Source organism: Cajanus cajan, chromosome 6 (assembly GCF_000230855.2).
Source record: "Cajanus cajan strain Asha chromosome 6, NIPB_CcT2T_4, whole genome shotgun sequence".
Classification (NCBI taxonomy): Eukaryota; Viridiplantae; Streptophyta; class Magnoliopsida; order Fabales; family Fabaceae; genus Cajanus; species Cajanus cajan.
Genome location: NC_138522.1, coordinates 3673972 through 3692259, shown reverse-complemented (window position 1 = coordinate 3692259; position 18288 = coordinate 3673972). Strand labels below are relative to the sequence as shown.

The following is an 18288-nucleotide window of genomic DNA, read 5'->3' as shown; positions in this document are numbered from 1 at the left end:
GTTGAAGCTGGTTCTTCTAGTGATAAAGATATTTTGTGTCATGGTGCTCAGTTTGTCTTCTTAAAGTTTTCGATTCGTCCCCACGGTGGGTGCCAAAATATACTTGTCTAAGGGGCACACTCGTAATCTTCTGGTAACTAGAGGGCCGAACGAGAGCTCCGGGCAGATGCTTCAGAGGTGGGAGGTACCTGCAAAAGGCACTCCGACGCTCAAGTCAGGACAAACACGATTCTCGAGGGTAATAAATGAACAGTGACATACCTCGTTTTATGTGACCTATTTATACTACTTGTGATGGGCCCTGAACGTAATGGGCCTCTTCTAACGCTTACCAAATTAGGTAATACGGTGCTAATCGGCTAATTATGCCTTAATCACGTGTTTGTCCTCATTAGTCATGATTATCGTCTTAACCACTATGGCTTATCGGCCGTTGGCCGAGCTAAGGGGTGTAAGACCGGGTTCGCCTCTAGGTCTCGACCTTTTGCTGAGCCGAGGCATTGTAAGACCGGGTTTGCCTCTGGGTCTCGGCCTCTTGTCGAGCCGATGCATTGTTAGGGGAAATCAGCAAGATGCGCTATCTTGACCAAGCCTTTGATAGTCTCGTAGGTTCGTTATCACGACCACTGCCATGGCCGAGAGTTGTATCGAACTAACAGGCTATGCTTCGATCATGTCGATGACCGAGATGGCCAAGGCGGGTGCGTGAGCAACTTGTCTAAGTCGTCTCGTCTTTGCCGTCGCAGTGGCCGATAAGGAGTCACGTGCCACTCCACATGGTCGGCAGGACCTTTCTAGTACACTTAGAGAACATTATCGGAGGTAAAGAATTTGTTAAAAATTTCTCTTCATAATTTTATTATTTTCTTAATAATAAAAATTCTTCTTAATATTAATTATCTTTCATATATCTATATTTCTACATCATTTATGAATTCATCATGTTGAGAACATGCTTGGCAAAATTATCAGCCACTTGTTTAGCCTCTCTGAATGTGTTTGCAAGAACCAATTCGTAATAAAATCATCTATGAATTCATCTGTTGGATCAACCCAGAATTAGGTTGGAACCTATTGCATTTGTTATTGAATATGGAAACTACAATAACCGAGTCTGTTTCTACTGGGAGTTGGCCCTATAGATAATAGAATATTCGTTTATTTTTTGTGACAACCCCATCACAAATTCAGTTTTAAAAACTTGGCGAGGGGAGCCATCCACTGGATATTAAAATATTTGTTTTATGATCTGGAACCCATAATTGAGTGACAAAACTTCTAGAATGGTACAAACTCTTGCATTAACCTTAGCAACCACTTGGGGCGGGAGATCGACAGCTTGATGGAATATAAATTTATTCCTTCTATACCATAATGAATAAAGTAATAGGAAATCAGAGATTCCAATTGGGCCAATGATTAGATGAATAAGAAATAGTATTACTACAAAGTCATTGTGCATGAGAGACCATTTTAGTAAAAGTTGCTTCTATGATTACCCCTATGATTAATCTCCAGACTTCTTTTGCAAAAGAACAGTCCTGTAGTCTGTAGAACATGAGTGGCATACTATATATGCATATGGCTCAAACGTATTTGGCACGTACCATCCTCAGTCAAACCTCTATTGGCTCTCCAAACATTAGTAGTTAAGCTCTCATGAGCCACTATGGCCAAAGAAAAACATGGATTCTCTTGGGACCTTTCCATCTCCAAAGGTCTTTAAAGACTGGTTCTGAGACTGCATTTTCCTTAGATCTGATAACCTCATAAACACTTCTTAAAGTGAAAACCCCACCCACGTGTCATTCCATGCAATCATGTCCTTCTCTTGATTCTCTCTTCGAGGACAAGATCTAAATATAGCATGTCAAGTTTCACTGGGAACATAATCTTTGAGTTATAGACCAGTTTTGAGTGTTAATACTCTTAAGTTATTAAGAATAATTTGATTTTTAAATGTAAAATATATTTTATAAATAATATTTCAAGAATTTTATGAAATTATTCTAAATACTAATTGCATTAAAATCAAAATATATTATAAGCTTATAGTATAAGTTAGCCAATAAACTAAATATTTTTTAATATAAATATTCAATAATATTATTAACATTAATTTTTAAAAAATATTAATAATACTAATAATACATTTTAATATTTTTTTTATTTAGCAATCGTAAATATATGTTGTTGGATACATTAATGAAATTCATAATTTATATAACTTAAATAAGTCAATAATTATATTATTTAAAAATATTTTAAAAAATAAATTAATACAGTAATAATGTAACGCTCCAATTTTTAGAACGTTTATTTATCTTTTATTTCCATATTTTATATTAAAAATTCTATAAAAAAAAATCTTAAAATTATGATATATACCATTGCGATAAAAAAAATTTAGTTCTACTTAATTATAATTTTTAGTAATTATTCTGACTTGAAACTCAAAAAATTATAAAAATAATGATTTTTGTCCCTGTTACTCTATATTATAAGGGTTAACATGAAATTTTTTTTCATAAAATGATTTTATGAACTTCCAATCATGTCATATATATTAAAATATATTTTTTTTAAAAAAAATCTTGAATATTCAAAATCTTCTTTACAAAATGACCAAAATGTCCCTATTTATTTGCTAAGGCTAATCCGTATCAGTTCTGCTTTCAAATCTTGTAAAAATAGCAACGTCAATTTATTTTTAGATGAAATATATAAAAATATAGCTTTATAAAAAAATTGGGTATGTATTGACTTAAAATGAAATAAATATAATTTTTTAACTCTAAAATGTTAAAATAATTAGTAGAAATTCAAAAAATATTATCAAAATTAATTTTAAATTATAAAGCTTAATTTTTTATATTTAAATAACTATCCCACAAAATTTTAATAAAAATTGAAGTCGATTAAAAAAAATTATGTACTGAAACAATCTTTAATTAGTATCAATACAAAAAAAGTCTTCGAACAAAGATAAAAAAAAAAAAAGAAAAAAAAAAAAAGAGGGAAATGATTTTTCTACCCTTCCTACCCCTTCATGCATCCCAATTTCTTCTTCTTTATGTTAAACACGTGTTCAATTAATTTAAAAAAAAAAACTAATTAATAATGACACTACAAGGTTATCCTATCCTAATTAAAACTCTATAAATACCCAACTATTTCTTTTACACTTCTAAACAACACTATGATAACCTTCCAACATCATTTCACCGTACCATTAATCATATCTTCTATCTTCATAGATTCATTTTAAGATACCAAAAAGTTTTTTCATTGTTTTGTTATTCTTTTCTACTCACCCAAGATTAGGGGAGAGTTAGGATTCATCTCTTGTATACTCATTTTTTTATTTATTAATATTCGTATATTTTATTATTATTATTATTATTATTCCACTATGAGTTATGATACTTTTTTGTATTATTAAAATTGTGAGAATTAACCTAGATGTTATTTTGTTAAATTCTTAGGGGGAAATTCTCTAAATTAAGGGGATATTTAGTAAAAAAAAATTCTATAATTTTTAAAGGTTGTTTTATATATTTCCAAAAACCAATAGACTTTATCTAAAAACTTGTCAGTCTAGGGCTCTTTTGAACAGGACAAAATAAAAAAATCATAACTCTCGCTTACTCATCCAAATAATCCTAAACCAGTTTTTATCATAAACTAACTCAAAAGGTTTCAATTTATAATTTGAAATCACTCAAAAAAGTTTTAAAACAAGGAAGATATAATGACTCTATAATATTATGTTAGAGTTCTAAAGATCCAAGATGAACTATATGAGTTGTATAAATTTATTGTATCAACTTTGAATGTGTTGTATAAATTTATTGTATCAACTTTGAATGATTTTTAAAGCTATTTTTATATACTTGAAGACTAAACTTGATAAGCTTTTCATCCATATATAAATATTGTAATTTCTCAATTTGATTTATTATTTAAAAAAAAAATTCCTAGAAAATGAACCTGGAGTTTCTAGATATATCTGGAAAAGTATGAACATTATATTAAAAAAATTACTGTAAATTATCTAGTAAGATTTAAGTTGTGATTTTTACCTTTCTAGAAACCTCATTACATGTGCTAAATATTAGTATAAAAAAAACTTAATTATTTTGATAAGGTTATAGACTTCAAAATTTTAGTTTTATAAAAATAACTCCCTCAAAAGTTCTCTAGAAACATATGGATTTGTATGAATTTTCATAATTTTTATGGATTTTTGCTAAGTACAAAACTTACCATTCTATAAACTAATTTCATGTACCTTTTTACTAATACAAATAATTAAGTGTTTAAAATATTATTTCCTATTTTAAAGTTTACTATAATCTAGCTGGTTGCTTCACGATAATCAAAAAGGTTAATTTCCTAATAAATTCTTAAGTACATAAATTTTAAGTAATGTTATTTCAATTATTTGTAAAGTATTTTGTTATTATGTTAATTCATTATATTCATTGATATATATACTCTTAATTTCTACTATAATGAGTTATTTTACAATTACATGTTAATGAGTTATTTTACAATTATACGTTAATGAGTTATTGCTTTAATAATGTACCATATAAGACATCTTTAGAATTGTAAGTTATTATGTATTGGTGCTAAGGGTGATTAAGACCAATAAAATTCTATAATGAGATATTTCAATAATATTAGAGATATGACCTTACACTGCTGAGAGATGAAATGCAAGAGGTCATATACTAGCGAGAATACCTCAAAGGTAAGGAGTCGAAAGGTTGAGAAAGCTAGGGATCGAGGTAACACTTTGCACATTGAAATCTCCACTTAACCAACTTGACAATCTTGACAACTACTCCAACATTTCAAAATTAGTATAAAATCACATCCCAAATTTAAATAGGAAAAAAAAATATCTCATTGATATATTGAGATTTATCTAAGGCATGAAATCATATCATTTATAGGTCGAAATGTATATACTCGATCTCAAATACTTTTGAAATGAGAAAGTATGGATCCATATTGTGTAAGTGTCAAGTAATTATAACTAGACCAAAATCTAGTTCCTCTTGCACTACAAGAAAAACAGTAATTTCTGACGGATAATTTCCGACGAATTTGAATCCGTCGGAAAAATAAAATTTTTTGACGGAAATTTCCGGCGGATTTTGATCCGTCGAAAATTTCCGACGGAAATATTCTGTCGAAAATTTCTGACGGAACTATTCCGTCGGAAATTTCGTCAGAAATCATGCCCTATTTATATTAATTAATATTAAATCATATTAATTAATAGTGGATGCTCATGTTGATTAATTAAAACTACTGATAACAGAACATTATTTCCTAACTGCTCATTTGTAGCCACAAAAGCATGCATCAAATTTAGAGAGCCTTGTACCATAGAAACTCTTCATACATTATTAATTACAATAATATTAGTTATATAACATCTTTTTAGAAATGTGTCGACAAGATAATCGATAATATATTTATTTTTAGATAAAATTTAAATGTAATAGAAACTCTTCTCACTCCTTGTATTTTTTTTTATCTGTGTGCATGTAGGACTTCATGAGGACGACACACCCTCTATCATGGTTTTGTTGACCGGATAACTAGACAAGTCTTGAGCATGAAAAAAAAATATATATATATATATATTAATTTTATAATTTTTTATTTTTATTTTTTGTCTTTAAACATATTTTATTTGGATTTAATCTTAAATATTCTTCTTTATGAACAAAAATTTCGATGTTATAAAATATATTTGAAGACTAAAAATAAAATTTTAAAAAAATTATAAGTTATATATATATAAAATTTAAAATCGATCTATAATTGGTCAAAATGAGTCTATTTATTTTTTTTTAATTTAATTTAAAATATTTAATAAAAAATTTATAATTTAAAATAACGTGATTTCAACACTTGTCTTATACATATAATTTTATCATTTATGTTAATTTGTAATTTTTAATATCTTTATTTTTATAATTTATATTGATTTGATATATTTTTTATTTTAAATGTAAACTTGTTATTATTAATGGAAATTATTATATTTTATTAAAATCTAAATTTAAATATTATATTATATTTAGTTTAATTAAAATTTTACATACATTAAATGTTAAGGACTTATAAATAATGCTTTGTTCTATTTTTTTTTAGTATTATAAGACTATGATATTATATTTATTTAACATTATTTTGATATTAATAGTTATAATAATTATTATTTTATTAATATTAGTTTGATCGCAATTTAAACATAATTAAACCTTGAACTATTGTCTACACGTTTCAAAATTTTAAAAACATTGATAAATAATGCTTTCATTTATTTCCTTAAAGGTATTTTTGGATTTAGAACATTAAATATAGTTGATTTGGTTGAAATTTATTTATATGTAAATCCAAAAATACACCTAAGGCAATAGATGAAATTAGTATCTAGAGTAAGTGTAATTAAGGATATTTTAATAAATTTAGTATATATTTATATAAAATTATAAAAATTAAATATATTTAACTATTTTTTAATTTAAGTTAAATTGGTTTTTTTACTTATTTATATATATATATATATATATATATATATATATATATATATATTCAAAGGAAGTATCATTTAAAATTAATACATATTTATTAATAAAAAGTGATACAGTTATAACATCACATGTCAATTGATTAACTTAGGCTATAATCGCCCATATCGAGTATCTACAAACAAATATACATGAATATAAAACATAAAAGATGTTTTTTTAACAAATAAAGAAATATTGTAGAAAGGTAATAGAGTGAGAGAAAAGAAAGAAGAAAGTGATGAGGCAATTAAAAAGAGTTATGAAAGATATATGAATATTGTTTTGGGTAAGAAAAAAGAAAAAGAAAAAAAGGATTTGGCGATTTTCACTACGAGCCACCCTTGCATGGTGTGGCCGCTAAGAACGGTGCCCCTGTAATGTAACAAGACACACACACACACGCTCTTCATTCCAAATTGTTGAATCACTTTCATTCTCAATTCTCACAAATCCTATTCCTATGCCATGAATTCCTTCCGCTCCAAACCCGGCAACGCCCGAATCCCCCGCCAGGGCTCCTCCTCCTCCGACACCCACCCCACGCCGCCCCCCGCCGCGCCCCCCGCCTTCCGCTTCCGCTCCCTCTCCAGCTGCGGCCACGCCCGCCCCTGCTCCTCCGCCCGCGCCGTCCAGCGCTCCGCCTCCGCGCGCTACGCCCGCCCAGGCGGCGATGTGATGCTGAACGACATCGTGGGCAACGGCATCTCCGGCATCCTCCACAAGTGGGTGAACTACGGGCGCGGGTGGCGCCCCCGCTGGTTCGTCCTGAACGACGGCGTGCTCTCCTACTTCAAGATCCACGGCCCCGACAAGCTCGTCCTCAACCGCGACGTGGAGTCCGCCTCCAAGGTCATCGGCGAGGAGTCCCTCCGCCGCATCAACAGCCACCGCCACAGCCCCTCCCGCAACCGCAAGCCCGTCAGCGAAATCCACCTCATGGTTATTTCCTCCTCCTCTCTCTCTCTCCCTCTTTAATTGCGTATCCTAAACTTTGACCACCATTCATAAATGTCTCAACACACGTTAATTCACGTTACGTTACGTTACGTTACGTTACTCTTTTATTCAAATCAAATGCCAACCATATTCATCAATTCTTCTTCTTTTCTTAAGATCTATTACTAATTAAACCTAATTTATCTTTGCTTAAACTACTTCTGTACTAATTTCTGTGTCTTCTTGTTGGATTTATATATATATATATATTAGGGGCGGGTATACAGACCGGTCTGGCCCGTTTAAGGCCCGGTCCGTAAAACCCGCGTTTTATACGGGCCGGAAAAGTCCGGTCCGTAAAATAAATGGACTTATTTTTTAAGTCCGTATCCAGCCCGCCAAAATTCGCGGATAACGGACGGTCCGCGGGCCTAAATAATGGTTCAAAAAAATAATTTTTAAAAAAATAAAAATACATAAAATTAGAAGAAAAAATATTTTTTATTTATAAGCTAAATTTTATTATACTAAAATTTATCAATAGTTAAAATGGTTTAAAATACTAAATATTAAAATATTAAAATAAAAATAATTACAAATACTTAAATAATAGTACCAAACTTTCAATAATAAAAGTATCAAAATGTCATAAAAGTAATTCAAATAACAAATACCTACCAACTAAATATAATTTTAATGTCATAATAATTTAAAAAATTAAATACACAACTTAATATTAAAATTATAATATTTAAAAATATTAATTAGTGAAGTACGCGGACTAACCCGCGAGCCCGCAGATTAAATCCGCTAAGTCCGCGGACTTCAGGGTCGGGCTCAAAAATTAGACATAGTCATACAGATTTGAAAAAAACGGGACCGTTATCCGCGGAATCCGTGGATTTACGGACCGGTCCGCGGACCCAGGTCCGTCTACCCACCCCTAATATATATGCTGCTTTTTATACAATTTTTTGTTAATTTATTCTTAATTGAGTTTAATGATTATACATAATTAAAATAAGATAATCAATTAAAAATTATAGTTGATATAATTTTTAAAATAATTATTATATAAATATAGACAGACTTATTATGTAATTTTATTAGTTTGTAATTAAAAAACAGTGTAAAATTATTTTATTTTTTAATATATAATTTATTTTTTCATTAATCAGAAAATAATATAAAAAATAATAATTTTTATCCTTCATATTTTTTGTTTTTTATTTTTTTAAAATTTTAAAATTTTTATTTTGATCTTTTATAGGGCTTTTATTAAATAATAAATTAGTCTTTATATTTTTTTTCTCTAACAATGTTAATTATAGTTGTTGTAGCGAATATTTATGCAATGAGGCATTTTTCATAATTATCACTAAATTGATTAAAATTATTGTGGTAATTGATTAAAGGTCAATTAATTTGAAAGAGACATTTTAAAGATCAATTGAATTATATTCAAAGGTTGAACAGAAAATAAAATGAAATTGTGAGGACTAAAAATAAATCTAATTAATGTTTTGTTGAATATCTTTATTTATTTACTTTTTCTTTTAGCTCACTCCCTCGGGTTCTCGGTATAAAGAACAAAGAAACTAATTTAAAAAATTGTTTATATTATTTAATTTTACATACTAATCCAATTTAAAAAATAATTTAATTTTCTAAACCGTTCTCCCTTAAAACTTGATATAAGAATAAACAAAACAAAAATAGTGAAAATATAATTTTAATTAAATGAAAAAGAAAATAATATTGTTATTTCTTAGTTTATTTTTTTTGTTAATAGAAGTTGATGAATTTATATATTTGCATGGGAATTGTGTTTTGGTAGGTTTGTTCAGTGCGGGAGAACAAGTCAGATGAGAGGAGGTTCTCGGTGTGTACGGGAACAAAGAAGAGGCTGCATTTGAGGGCGGAGAGCAGGGAAGATAGAGCGACGTGGGTGGAGGCAATAATGGCGGTGAAGGACATGTATCCTCGCTTGCCCAACGCTGAGATCATGTCACCCGTCGCCTCCGTCATCATCTCCACCGAGAGGTTGAAAGACCGTCTCTTACTCGAGGGTGTCAGCGAGGCTGCTATTAAGGAATGTGAGGAAATCATGCAAACCGAATTCTCCCAGTTGCACAAACACATTGTCGCTCTCAAGCAGAAGCAGTTGCTACTCATGGACACATTGCGCCATCTAGAGGTAGGTACTTTACTTAACTACACTTCCGTACTTCATTCCTTAATTTTTATATAACTAATTACTTGCTTCCTTCTGCTGTGTATAGGCAGAGAAGGTTGAGTTGGAGAATGCACTCGTTGAAGACCAAAGGCATTCAAAGGATGGTGATGAAGCAGATCCCTATCAATCAACGCAAGAAAAGTACAGTGGTACGTGTGCAAGTTCATCAGGCTTAGTTTTTCATCTCACCTTTCACATTTCTTTTGCCCATGAATTATAGTACGTATTTTTTTTCTTCATTTTTGTGAATTTTGTTGCTTAATTTTGAAATTACACATTTTGTATGGATCATTATTTAAAAAGCCACGTACCAATAAAACATATGTGTGGTTTATAAATTTACGTTTAGGGTCGCTTCTTTTCCTTTTGCGATGACCTGCGACTTTGTGTGTACCTCTGACAGGAAGTGACGGTGATTCTTCTGATGGGCCCGATAGGCTTGATAACTCTGACGATGAAGAGGACGCATTCTTTGATACATGTGACATTCTTTCAACAAGTTCTGACCATCCCAGATCCTGCCATGATTCAGAATGTGAGGAGACTAATCCAAATGGGATAGGCCATGAAAAATCAGCGATTGGGTCTGTTGGATTTAACTATCCTGAAGTCAAGAGACGAAAGAAGTTGCCTGACCCTGTTGAGAAAGAGAGTAGCGTCAGCCTATGGTCAATCATAAAAGACAACATCGGGAAGGATCTTACGAAAGTCTGTCTCCCTGTTTACTTTAACGAGCCTATCTCCTCGTTGCAGAAATGTTTTGAAGATCTAGAGTACTCTTATCTTCTAGACCAAGCATATGAATGGGGTAAAATGGTTAGTTTAACTTTAATTAATCATATATGCTAAATCTTGTTATGTATGTATATTGGAGTTTTTGGAAGAGATGCCTCACCTCCATGCTACTTATTATGTGCAGGGTAACAGTCTAATGAGGATGCTACATGTGGCAGCATTTGCAGTTTCTGGGTATGCTAGCACCAATGGTAGAAGTTGCAAACCATTTAATCCACTGTTGGGTGAGACATATGAAGCAGATTATCCAGACAAAGGAATTCGCTTTATCTCTGAGAAGGTACAATTCTATACCAATATCATTCTGTTCATGAAAAATGTCGCATTATTATTTGTTCAGGATGAAAAGTAGACTTGAACTCTAATATTATCTGCAGTGAATACTTTTTTTATCCACCAAATATATTTGGGTTTTGATTTCTTTTACTAAAATAAAGTATAGATATATAACAATGATATTCATAATTTCACCGCATTTTGTAACCTATGTTTTTCTAGTTCGTACCATATTATTTATCACTTTTTTTTTTCTTTCTGTCTTACAACTTAAAAATGGAGAGTATATACAATGATTTTCCATAGTAGTATGGATCTAGCTATTATAAGTAGAGGTGTTCAAAAAATTATATTAAATTAAATTATTGTAAAAATTAAACTAAACTAGATTATAAAAAATTAAACTAATTTTTATAAAAACTAAATTAAACTATATTTTAAGTTTATTTTTAAAAACTAAATTATTATAAAAAGTAGTTTAGTGCACTTTAATTATTAAAAAAAAGTTATAATTAGAAAATGTTTTAAATAATTAATTAGAACTAAATTAATAAATAACTAAATTGGATTAAAATAGAAAAAAATTGAATTATTTTTTATAAAAATTGAACTGAAATGAATTTTATGTTCAGGTTTATAAATCTAAAACTATTTTTTAAAAGAATAGTTTGTTAGACCAAATTATTAGTAAAACTGAAATCTTATTATTAATGTCTTTTTCGTAATTTTTTAATTTTGCTTATTGTCCACTTTTGAGTCAATATACTAGTGGTTTAGTGTTATTGTGCACAACTACATATTTTTTATTTATTAATTTACAGGATTAAAAAAAATTAATTTTCATTTATTAATTGAATAAAAATTTATATACCTTTCATAATTATTACTCTTTCAATATTTTTAATATAATTATTATAAAAAATTTAAAAAAATGTATTATATATAAGTATGTACAAACTTATCTCTTTATTATCCAAATAATTTTATTTTTGATGCTAAAAAATATTATTATTTTAATAAAAAAATTATAATATTAATTAATTGAGTTTAACGATTGAGTTTACAATATTATAAAAGTAACGATATACATTTTTATAATATTTTTTAAAAGTCATATTATTTTGTAAAGAACATATTAACTTAAAAAAATAGTTACATGTAATATTTAGATATTATTTTTAAACTTTTTATTTAATAATAAGATCAGTAAATTGATTGAAAATTAATAAGATTTGATTGATTTTCAAAAAATATGAATGAAAGATCTATCATGTGGACTTTTATCAATGTTATACTTGTTTTACATTTCAAACTATTTTAAATTTAATTCATAATTAATATCATTGATTTGGTAGCTCAATTTAAAAATGTTGATTTTAATTTTTTTTTAATGTAGTTCAATTTAGTTTATAGTTAATAATAGTTTAATTTAGCTAATATTATAGTTTAGTTCAAACTCCTAGAACTATAATACACTAAACTAGATAATAATTTAGTTTAGTTTAGTCAATATTTATTTTAGTTCAATTTAGTTTGATAAATTATTTATTATAGTTCAGTTTAGTTTTCTTCTAGTTTAGTTCAATTTAGCAATTTGAACACCCCTAAATTTATAAGACTCGACATATGTTACATACTTGCATGTACATGCACACACTCACATTTTGTAGATTTTAAAATATCTTTAAATATTTATAAATTGATGATTTTAAATGTTGTACTTTTGATTTATGTTAATCTTTGTCAAACTTTCATAGTTAATTTTGTTATTAAAATAGCATTCTTGTTTTATTAGTACGTAAAAGAAAACATTAAAAAGAGAACATCTTTTATTTTTAAATTAAACATAGGTAATTTTATCAATTTATGTCGGATACAATTCATGTCAATTATACAAGTATACATCGTACAAGAATGTAAGTATTAAAATTATAGTTTACACAAAAATGAATTTAGATATATTTTTTTTATCCTTTTTAATATGGGTATAATTATTTTGTTTTCAAATTAGCTAATCCTTACTGTGCTTATTACCATTCCTTAATTTGCACTTTTCAAATCGATTCTTCTTTTTACTTTTTGTCCCTTTCTACAAATTTATGTTACTAACAATAAACAAAGTTGTCATGAAATCTCACTCTCCTTACACCCTCACGGTTTACAAATTACAACCATCTACTTCTCCCACTATCCCACTTCTCCCCGTCACAGTAATGGCTCATTTTATACTATACTCTCCCACTTGCCATTTTTTTTTCTTCCTAACAATAACATTTGGGGCTGCTGTTTGCATTTACATGATTCCAACCCATTCATTTTGAATCCTCTGTAAGCCATAGACGACATGCATGTCAACAATTTGACATTATTTTTTCTTGCGTAAAGTGCTAGCGGTTTGATAGAAAAATACTTACGCTATTCATCTTGAAATAGGTCAGTCATCACCCCATGATTGTTGCATGCCATTGTGAGGGCAGTGGCTGGAAATTTTGGGGTGACAGCAATTTAAAAAGTAAATTTTGGGGTCGTTCAATCCAGCTTGATCCTATTGGTATATTGACTGTAGAATTTGATGACGGGGAAGTCTTCCGTTGGAGCAAGGTATAGTTTTGCTTTACGTTAGTAGCACTTGTCAATCTCTTCCAACATACACTCTAATTAGCTAATACATATTTTATCATCAGGTAACCACTTCCATTTACAACCTCATTTTAGGGAAACTCTACTGTGACCATTATGGTACAATGAGGGTGGACGGTAACCGTGAGCATTTATGTAAGATCAAATTCAAGGAGCAGTCGATCATTGATAGAAACCCTCACCAGGTGCCCTTTCTCATATCTTATTATTATTATTATTATTATTATTATTATTATTATTATTAGGAGTTTTTTGGGTTCCTTTATTAGGTGATGTATAGGTCATCAAAATGGTTTACATTTTTTCGCACCGTGATGGGTGCCACTTGTGACTTTTTTTTTTCTTCAAAAAATGCATTCTATGTTAGAGAATAATATTATTTTTTGTGTACAATAGTGACATTGATGATAGAAAATAGGATCTCATGTAATTTATATATTCATATCCTTCATCATTAGGTTGACCTTTTTTTTTTTTGAACTAATCACTAAGTTGATCTAGTGGTTCAGATTTGAGAATTATATTATGGTGTTTGCTTCATATGAAACCAATTGATTCATTTATTGTAGCTAGTTACTAGTCAGTAATGGCCAAACTATACTTTCTTGTTCTCCTCCTCTTCATCTTGTTGCGTTCCGGTTCCAGGATTTCCTTAGTTGTCTTGACGATGAGGAATCTCTAGAGTTTGACGAAGAGACTATATAATATTTGGGGGAAGAGACTATATAATATTTGGGGGATTTTACAGGAACCATTTAATTGATAACACTGAATAGCTCTTCCTCCGGAATAAATTTTCTTTAGCAATTGTAGTGGAGAAGAAAAGGACATGAGTGAAAAGTAAAGTATGTATTGAGATGGCAAATCCTAAAAGTACAAAAAAGATAAAAACGTGCATGATTTTTTATTTCAATCTTGGGTATTTATTTAAGTTTAACCGTTTATTTATAGAAATATAACGCGAGAAATTGGTATATACACTCCATTCACTGTTTGTTGTCGATGATTATTGCATCAGACAGTTAACCTTGGCAAGTAATTTTAATTTCATTCAACTTCTATCCATGCCACTATTCGTTTTTTATTACTTCAGTCTTCACATGAAGCCTATGTTAGTTTCTTCAGCATTTCTTCTATGTTGTTGAATCAAATGAATTCATGTCAGTTTTAGTTTGATAATGGATGCCAATTTTACTTTTCTCATTGACTGCCGATATATAAGATTACAATAGGCGTCACATATTTTTTTTGTGTTGAGTATAGTCCATACACATATTATGTAACTTCTGCTCTGTAATTTAAGTTCCGCTGCAGGTTAACGGCGTAGTGGAAGATAAGAAAGGTAAAACAGTGGCAACTCTATTTGGGAAGTGGGATGAGAGTTTGCATTACGTAATTGGAGGGAATTCTGGGAAAGGAAAAGGATCCAATCCGTCTTCAAAACCACATCTTCTGTGGAAACGGAACCCTGCACCGGAGCACCAGACAAGATATAACCTCACACAATTTGCTATGACACTAAATGAACTCACACCTGGACTAAAGGTGAGTGTTGACTCAAATGGGATTTTTGTTAAACCCACCTTTCACATAACCCTGAGAGTGAGTGTTTGGTTTTACATTCAATCATCTATACTCACATTTGAAATACCAGTTAACGTGATTTTTGGAAGCAACAAATAGTTGTTTTTGTGGTGAACTCACTGTAATTCTATATCCACCATAGTTTTCTATCACCAAATCTAACACGCTATTAGTTTCATATTGAAGAATTCATTATGAATTGCAGAATTGATTTTGAATTGAATTAACTTTAAGGCTACGTTTAGTTCTGTGTCAGTTTGAGTTGGATGTGGATCAATTGGAAGCAACAAATACTTGCTTCTCCCTGCGTGTTTGGTTCCGCGTCAGAGGATTTGAATCGCGTAAAAAACGTGAAAATGAGAAGTAGATATTACTTTCTTCTCCATAAATTGACGTGATTTTATTTAGAAACGTAGATTAAAACGCCAATCCAAACACACACTCCATCAATTTGGTATTTTAAACGTGAAAATTTGAGGAAACATGGATCATTATGGAATACCAAACACGGACTAAGTAACTTTTGCATTGAATAAAAATTTTATAATGTATTTTAGTGCTAACTTGCTTCTAATGATATTTTCACTTCAAAATCAATTTTGCAGAATTAGTTTTGCTCAAAATTAATATTGCTAAGCTCACTCAAACAAGTACTAAATCCTATGTGGTTGGTTAGTACTTAGTACTGACATTTTGTGTTCACAAACAGGAGAAATTGCCACCGACAGATTCAAGGTTAAGACCTGATCAAAGGTGTTTGGAGAATGGACAGCATGAAATGGCCAACTCTGAGAAGTTACGGCTGGAACAAAGACAGCGCCAGGTACAATTGTTGCATCTGAAATTTTATTGGTCCCAAACTTTGGATACAAGTTTAAGAGAGTTTTTAAAATTTCTTTTATTCGAAAAAACTCTTTACTTTCAATTTTGAAATTCTCAAAAACTCCTCTAAGCGTATGTCTAAACAATCTTTATGATAGTTAAAATGGTTTTGTTCATTAACCGACCATAATTGTAGGCACGGAAGATGCAAGAGAAGGGATGGAAAGCAAGTTGGTTTGCTAAGGAAAAAGGCAGCAATACCTACCGTTATGCTGGCGGGTACTGGGAGACCAGGGAAAAAGGGAACTGGGAATCTTGTCCTGACATTTTTGGTCAATTCTCAACCGATACTGATTTTAACCCAACTCCATAAATTCTCATCTCTTTTACCTGAGATCCCTACCTACTTACTCCCCCTACCACCACATCCCCTTGATCATAACATATATAGTATTCATAACCATATTTATGATCTTCACTTTTTTCAGCAGTCAACAGATATGCTTGATAAATGCCTGTTGTGTATAGGTATGTACAGAACACAGTCTTCTTACCATTTCCCAATCCAACTGGCAACAACAGCAACTTTTCAAGCTGTCAGATGCTCGTTTCAAAGTTGGGTTTAGGATGGAGTGGAGCTTTGTATGAAAGTCATAGTTGGTATACTAATCATTTAAATGTTATACATTCTACAATGTGGTAAAGGAGGATAACTCATTAAATGAACATGCACCCTTTTTTTATGTTTATTCTGATGATCCATTGAACATATTTAACTGTTTTTGCACGTTTGTTCCAATTTGGTGCAACAAGTTTACCAATGTTTTGCTTATGTCTAATTAGATTTAGTAAATGAGTCCAGCACAAGAAACAAGAAGATGATGCGCATGAGAAAACTCGATTGACTGGAATCTTGTTTGTATTTACCATTTTAATTTTTATTCCGTGGATACGTGTTAGTTGTGGGGCTTTTCTTGACAAATATTAAGAAACAATAGAGAAGAGTGGTCTTTGTGTAGCAGCTGAAAAAAATTAAGAAATCTAATTCAGTTGGTTGAGTGCGTATTTTAAAATACGTTTTGGATGTACATTCTTTAATTTTTCAAGTCATTTTCTAAAATTAACGCCAAATCTAAACATAGTTACTTCTAAAATTTCACGTCATGTCATTCAAAATGGTTTCTAAACATGTTGTGAATCGTGAGTTGTTTTAAATTTTGTTATCAAATCCGATTTTGATAGCTGCCAAGAGATTACGCGGCTATGCCCGTGATTCTCGAGATTGTTGTAGATGAGAGCGTATGAAGGAGAAAGAGAATGGAATTTTCACATGATTGTGGTGTGAGGACAAATAACAAGTTAAAACAGTGGGGGCAACAAAGCTACAACTAGTCTACTATATCTTCCTGATTTCTTGTTTTGTAACGTGCTATCATCTATTCTAGTCTAGTCCATTCTCTTGATCGTGAAATGTAAACACTTGTAAAGTAAAAAACAGAAAATATATATTTTAATCTTTCACAAAATACTCTGTACATTATTAATGAAAGGTAGGTTTAACGAGGAGATTAGTTTGCACAAAGTGATAAACTATGGTTCGAATCTTCATCACATCAGTTGTTCATGTTTATTTAGGGAGTTGCTACACTACCCTCGAAGATCGAGGATTTCAATATATTTTTCTATGTAAATTCATAAAAAATTTAAAAAAATTAATTTAATTATAAAATGAATAATTCAAATTATACTTATAAAATAAAAAGTAAGATAAAATTATAAAGATTAAAATTATAAGATTTCAATAATATTATAAAATATTAAAAAAATAAAAAAAATTTAATAAATAGTAGAAATAAAAAAATTATTAAAATTACAATATAAAAATTCAAAAATTTAACTGAAAAGATAAAAATATACTTAAAAAATTATTAAAATTAAATTATTTAAATATATAATAATATTATTACAAATAAATTAGAATATATAAAATAAAAATAAAATGAGTAAATAATTTAAAAATTAAAAGAATAAAATATCATAAATATTATTTAAATAAATTATTAAAAATATAAAATATAAAAAATTGTACCAGTATCATCTCAAATAAAATGAGTATTATAAAATTTCTCGAAATTTTAACCATGTCTCTAAATAGACCCATGGCCTTCAGGAGAAATTAGAAAAATACACAGCAAGATATAGACAGATCTGGAAAATTAGGTGGTAAAAATATCGTAAAGATTCTCACAAAACTCTACAAACTGTATGTTTATTATTTAAAACGTGTTTTTTCCCTTTTCTGATGAGCATACAATAATTATGGGTAACTTCTAACAATTGAGCTATACACAAAACTAGAAAATCATAATTTCAGTTTTGCTATAATTTTCAATTTACTTTTAA

General features: G+C 29.8%; 1 protein-coding gene across 1 annotated transcript; it reads left to right on the top strand.

Moving 5' to 3' along the window:
- Positions 1-6856: 6856 nt before the first annotated feature.
- Positions 6857-16669, top strand: LOC109787805 (oxysterol-binding protein-related protein 1B). Its single transcript, XM_020346375.3, has 10 exons — positions 6857-7535; positions 9370-9729; positions 9815-9917; positions 10172-10584; positions 10688-10843; positions 13273-13440; positions 13524-13664; positions 14794-15024; positions 15773-15886; positions 16082-16669. The coding sequence occupies exons 1-10, from the start codon at positions 7062-7064 to the stop codon at positions 16256-16258; spliced, it is 2337 nt and encodes a 778-aa protein (XP_020201964.1). The 5' UTR covers positions 6857-7061; the 3' UTR covers positions 16259-16669.
- The last annotated feature ends 1619 nt before the right edge of the window (positions 16670-18288 follow it).

What these genes read in the sequence shown, in the direction of transcription:
- LOC109787805 (XM_020346375.3), top strand. Translation starts at nt 7,062, where the DNA reads ATGAATTCCTTCCGCTCCAAACCCGGCAACGCCCGAATCCCCCGCCAG. An exon ending in AACGCAAGAAAAGTACAGTG is followed by an intron (nt 9,918 to 10,171) that starts GTACGTGTGCAA and finishes TACCTCTGACAG; the next exon opens with GAAGTGACGGTGATTCTTCT. An exon ending in CATATGAATGGGGTAAAATG is followed by an intron (nt 10,585 to 10,687) that starts GTTAGTTTAACT and finishes TATTATGTGCAG; the next exon opens with GGTAACAGTCTAATGAGGAT.